Consider the following 2500-nt stretch of genomic DNA (forward strand, 5'->3'; position numbering starts at 1 on the left):
GGAAAGGGAGGCAAGGAGAGGGAAAGGGAGACAGGGAGAGGAAGGGAAGGAAGACAGGGAGACGGAAAGGGAGACAGGGAGAGGGAAAGGGAGGGAGGAAGACAGGGAGGGAGGAAGACAGGGAGAGGAAGGGAAAGGGAGACAGGGAGAGGGAAGGAGACAGGGAGAGGGAAAGGGAGGGAGGGAGACAGGGAGAGGAAGGGAAGGAAGACAGGGAGAGGAAGGGAAGGAGACAGGGAGACGGAAAGGGAGACAAGGAGAGAAAGGGAAGGAAACAGGGAGAGGGAAAGGGAGACAGGGAGAGGGAAATGGAGGGAGGGAGACAGGAAGTAGGAAAGGAAGAGGGGGGGAGGAAAGGAGACAGGGAGAGGGTGATGGAAAGGGCGAGAGAAAGGGAAAAGTAAGGAGGGAGATAGGTAGACAGGGAAAGGGAATTGGAGGGAGGGAGACAGAGAAAAGTAGGGTTAAAGGAAGAGATACGGAGAGGGAGAGGGTCGGAGGAAGACAGAGAGAGAGAAATCATTATGGAAAACGAAAACGAAAGCCCAACCTCCTCAGGTCATCCTTGGTGGAGGACGCAAGAAGTTCACACCGAAGGGCGTGGACGATCCCGAGGGAGGCGACGGAGGTAAGCGTGACGACGGCAAGAACCTCATTCAAACGTGGATCGACCAAAAGCAGGTTCTTGGCAATGCCTCGTACGTTTGGCACCGCGAAGACCTTCTGGCTTTGGACACCGCAAACACCGATTACCTCATGGGTAAGTCCTAGCAAATTATATATTCTATGCAAATAACTGTTAGAAGACATATCCCGTAAATCAGGCCCATGAAATACAATATGAAAAACCCTTTGCAAAGATTCTCCGCTCCTGAAATTCCAAAAACAACCTGAATTATTTGTCCTAAAACTCCCCTAATGTCCTTCTAGGCCTCTTCGACTGGAGCCACATGTCGTTCGCCATTGACGAGGACACGAGTAATCCTTCCCTTGAAGAGATGACTCGCGCTGCCATCGAGGTCCTGCAGCGAGACGACAACGGATTCTTCCTTTTCGTCGAAGGTAGGCCTATCAAACTGTTTTGCTGCCCCCAATGCATTAACTTTCTTTTTAAGATACTTATGGCGTGGATACGTAATGCCAACATCGTGTTCGCATATCTGAGAGCAATTTATTTTAACTAAATCTGTATGAATATATGACCTGTCAAATTTCGATTAGTGTACCCTTAAAGATACTTATGATAAAGAACGATCTTCATAGAAAACCGAGTATTTACATGGGTAACTTCACTATAAATACACATTCTATATATCATCAACGATTTCTTATCTTTTAGGAGGAAACATCGATAAGGCTCATCACTTGAACGAGCACCGCTCTGCTCTGCAAGAAGCACTGGAATTTGAGAAGGCCATTGCTTTGGCTGACTCGATGACTGACCCCGAAGAAACTCTTATCATCGTCACCGCTGACCATTCGCAACCCCTCGTCATCAACGGCTATCCTGAGAGGGGGACAGACGTGCGAGGTAAGAGCGGCGAGGGAAGGAGAAGAGAGAGAGAGATAGGACTTGGGAGAGGGAGAGGGAGAAATAGGGAGGGAAGGGTAGAGGAGAGTGAGAGGGAGACTGAAAAGAATAGATGGGAGAGGGCGGTGGAGAGATATAGAAATGTTGGACAAAGAGATAGACAGACAGATAGATAAAAATAAAGAGTGAGTGAGTGAGAGAGAGAGAGAGAGAGAGAGAGAGAGAGAGAGAGAGAGAGAGAGAGAGAGAGAGAGAGAGAGAGAGAGAGAGAGAGAGAGAGAGAGAGAGAGAGAGAGAGAGAGAGAGAGAGAGAGAGAGAGAGAGAGAGAGAGAGAGAGAGAGAGAGAGAGAGAGAGAGAGAGAGAGAGAGAGAGTCAGACAGAGAGAGAGAGAGAGACAGACAGACAGAGAATCAAAACAAACTGACATTACAAGAACCAGAGACGCCCAAACCGAAAAAAAAGCAATAACGCACGAACAAAAACAACGCCCAAAAACTGTCAGTCAAAAAACGTAACGAAGACGAAGCAAGAAATGCGAGATAAATGAGCCTAAGTGCATAATAACCTCGAAGGAATTTGAGTCACGGCGGCGGAGTAACAGGAGAACATAAACAGCTGGCCTTGACTCACAATTCACATGGACACGAGCAGATCGTCTTCATTGCAGGCGCCAGATTCCTTCTGCTGCAGCCACGGAATTAGAGATTTCCTAAATCAGGCTGGTCTTTCATCCATGCTTGCTTCTCCGTTTTATTGGCTAATTTATCGACTGGTTTATCCATGTCTTTCTTGGAGTTCTAATTCATATTTACTTCTGTTCTCGCTAATCATAGTGAATGGTGATAATTATTATTACTATTGGTATTTTCTTTATTATGATTATTATTATTGTTATCATTATTTTTATTGACATTGCTATTAATGTTGCCATAATCATCATGATAATGATAATTATTACAACTTCTGT

General features: G+C 46.2%; 1 protein-coding gene across 1 annotated transcript in view; it reads left to right on the forward strand.

Annotated features, from left to right (window-relative positions):
* Positions 1–2500, forward strand: part of LOC113808761 (alkaline phosphatase) — a 12780-nt gene that overhangs the window by 6088 nt on the left and 4192 nt on the right. Inside the window, exons 8-10 of the mRNA XM_070130392.1 lie at positions 559–760; positions 931–1062; positions 1340–1531. Of these exons, the coding sequence (XP_069986493.1) occupies positions 559–760; positions 931–1062; positions 1340–1531 (526 nt within the window). The remainder of the gene's footprint in view (positions 1–558; positions 761–930; positions 1063–1339; positions 1532–2500) is intronic.

This window comes from Penaeus vannamei, chromosome 15 (assembly GCF_042767895.1).
Source record: "Penaeus vannamei isolate JL-2024 chromosome 15, ASM4276789v1, whole genome shotgun sequence".
NCBI lineage: Eukaryota > Metazoa > Arthropoda > Malacostraca > Decapoda > Penaeidae > Penaeus > Penaeus vannamei.